Here is a 3,307-nt window from a genome sequence, read left to right on the forward strand (position 1 = left end):
AATTGTGCATTTGTTGTATAGTGTATTCGTAGTGTATTTTGTATTACTATTTGTAGTATGCGCCTCATATGTATTGTATGTTTTATAATATTGTATATGTTGTTTGTTTTATTTATATTGTGTTTGTGTATTTTATTTATGTTGTGTTTAATATTTGTAATATGTGCCACGTATGTATAAATTGTGCATTTTATATGTATATTTGTTGTATAGTGTAGAAATTGTATATTTTGTGCTACTACCCGTAGTGTGTGCAATGTAGGCATGTATGTTTATAGTACATGTGTAGTGTATTTTATTTATAGTGTGTTTAATATTTGTGGTATGTATAGTGTGTATATAGTGCGCAATGTGTATGAAGTGTGTTTTATTTATATTGTGTTTAATGTTTGTAGTGTGTACCATGTGTGAAATTGTATATTTTAATTGTGCATTTATTGTATAGTGTATAAGTACTGTATTTTGTATTACTATTTGTAGTATGTGCCTCATATGTATTGTATGTTTTATAATATTGTGTGTGTTGTTTGTTTTATTTATATTGTGTTTGTGTATTTTATTTATAACGCTTTTAATGTTTGTAGTATATACCACGTGTGTATTAGTTGTGTATTTTATTTGTGCATTTGTTGCAAAGTGTATAAATAGTTTATCTTGTAATAGTATCTTTAGTGTGTGCACAATGTGTGTATGTATTTATGTTGTGCATGTGTTTTGTGTATTTTATTTATAGTGTGTGTAATATTCGTAGTATGTGCAGAGTGTGTATAGTATGTTTTATAATATTTGTATTTAGTTTTTTGTGTACAGTGTGTATTGTTTGTTTTATATTTATGTGTTTAATGTGTGTGCATGTATCTTGTGTAGTGTGTGTAGTGTAGTGTGTATTGCGTATTTTGGGTAGTGTAGTGTGTGTATTGCATATTTTGTGTGGACAGTGTGTATTTTGTCTATAGTGTAAAGTTTTTATTTTTGTATAGTGGTGTTTAGTATGTTTATTTTGTAAATTGTGTACTAGTGTGTATTTTGTATATAATGTGTGTTGTATGTGCGGTCCATTTAATGTTTGTTTATTTTATTTATATTGTGTTTGTGTATTTTATTTATGTTGTGTTTTAATTTGTAATACGTGCCACATATGTATCAATTGTGAATTTTATGCGTAGTATAAATTGTCTGTAGTGAGTGTGCGTAGTAGGTGCCATGTATGTATAAATTGTGAATTTTATGTATATATTTGTTGTATAGTATATAAATAGAGTATTTTGTTTTAGTATATGTAGCGTAGCGTTTGCAATGTATGTAAGTATTATTGTTGTACATGTGTTTTGTGTATGTTTGTATATTTTATTTATAGTATGTTCATTGTTTATAGTATGTGCCGCGTACTGAGTGTAGTGTTTTTTTAATGTTTGTATTTTGTATATGTATTTCGTGTACAATGTGTAATTTTTGTTTAATATGTATGTGTGTAAAGTGTGCGTATATGTGTGATGTGCAGACGGTGTGCAATGTGTATTATGTGCTATGATGTATAGTACATAGTATGTATGCAATGTTATTCATTTTTTATTGTGTGTCGTTGAGTTGTGTGTGTCTGTGTTTTATTTATATTGTGTTTGTGTATTTTATTTATATCGTGTTTAATGTTTGTAGTGTGTACCTTGTGTGAAATTGTATATTTTAATTGTGCATTTGTTGTATATTTTTTTTATAACATTCCAATAGTTTTCTCATAGTATTAATTAAATAAATTGTTCTGAAGAGCTCAACAAAGCAATTAAGTAGGAGAAGTTAACAGTTGAGTAAAACGAGTAGACTAATAAATCCAAGGAACATACTATGAGCAATAATCTGGAGATAAACAAATACAACTACAAAAGAGTATGATAATAAACCCGAGTTCAATTTCACAAAAAAAGAGAACAAAAAATTCCCGCTCCTGGGGAGCTTGAATAGGTTCTTCTGCTCACACAAGTTGACTTTCTTCGATAAACAATAAACTTCTTAGAAGATGCGTTGCGGCTTTCCCATGGTACTCTTCAAGAACAAGCACCTCACATTTTGCCAATTCTTTTTCAAAAGGGAAACAAGGAAGTTGACACTCATTTGCACGTTCTGGAAGATCTGTTTCTCTTCCATGTCAAGGTTACCCACAGCAACACCACCCATGCAGAGCACCTTCTTCAACTGGAACTTAATTGTGGCCTTTGTCTCGTTCACCTTGGCTTCAAGAGACTCCTGGTGTGTAACAAGAGTAGGGAATTTGCCTGCCTTGTTAAGACCAGGTCCCAGGAGACGTGGAATCTGCTTAATAACAGCTTCTGAGGCCAAGAAAGCATGGTACCTCTTTGCTAGCTTCTTCACCAATTTCTTGTTTTTATTCAACTTCTTCAGTGCTTCAACATCCATGGATGCAAGGCCAATCTTCTCTGCCTCCTCCACATGCTGTGCGTCTCCAAGCATGCAGATCTTCATCTTAGGCCTCGGGATATGGGGCAACCTGACAGATCCACTGAAACGCTTGTCCTTTTGGGGGTCATAGTTCTTGAGTCCAATCTGAAGTTCAGTGGTCTCTGTGAAGTTGCGTTTCTTTTCCTTGGAATCTGTAACAATCACAGTGATGGCTTCCCTCAACGCCTCACTCTGAAGCTTACTCATCGTTCACGGTCAATTAGTTTCCCGAATCACTGAAGAACGGTAGCTGGAATGACTAGTGCATTTGTTGTATATAGTGTACAAGTAGGGTATTTTGTATTACTATTTGTATTGTGTGCCTCATATGTATTATATGTTTTATAATATTGTGGGTATTGTTTGTTTTATTTATATTGTGTTTGTGTATTTTATTTATAACGTTTTTAATGTTTGTAGTATGTACTACGTGTGTATTAGTTGTGTATTTTATTTGTTCATTGGGTGCAGAGTGTATAAATAGTTTATTTTGTAATAGTATCTGTAGTGTGTGCACAATGTGTGTATGTATTTATGTTGTGCATGTGTTTTGTGTATTTTATTTATAGTGTGTGTAATAAATATTCGTAGTATGTCCCGAGTATGTATAGTATGTTTTATAATATTTGTATTTAGTTTTTTGTGTACAGTGTGTATTGTTTGTTTTATATTTATGTGTTTAATGTGTGTGCATGTATCTTGTGTAGTGTGTGTGTAGTGTAGTGTAGTGTGTGTATTGCGTATTTTGTGTGGACAGTTTGTATTTTGTCTATAGTTTAAAGTTTTTATTTTTGTATAGTGGTGTTTAGTATTTTTATTTTGTGAATTGTGTACTAGTGTGCATTTAATGTTT

At 31.6% G+C, this 3,307-nt stretch overlaps 1 protein-coding gene across 1 annotated transcript; it reads right to left on the reverse strand.

Moving 5' to 3' along the window:
- Nucleotides 1-1,903: 1,903 nt before the first annotated feature.
- Nucleotides 1,904-2,695, reverse strand: LOC121783474 (60S ribosomal protein L10a-2-like). The gene has a single exon (XM_042181558.1). The coding sequence runs from the start codon at nt 2,659-2,661 to the stop codon at nt 2,008-2,010; it is 654 nt and encodes a 217-aa protein (XP_042037492.1). The 5' UTR covers nt 2,662-2,695; the 3' UTR covers nt 1,904-2,007.
- Between the last annotated feature and the right edge of the window lie 612 nt (nt 2,696-3,307).

This window comes from Salvia splendens, chromosome 21, assembly GCF_004379255.2.
Source record: "Salvia splendens isolate huo1 chromosome 21, SspV2, whole genome shotgun sequence".
Classification (NCBI taxonomy): domain Eukaryota; kingdom Viridiplantae; phylum Streptophyta; class Magnoliopsida; order Lamiales; family Lamiaceae; genus Salvia; species Salvia splendens.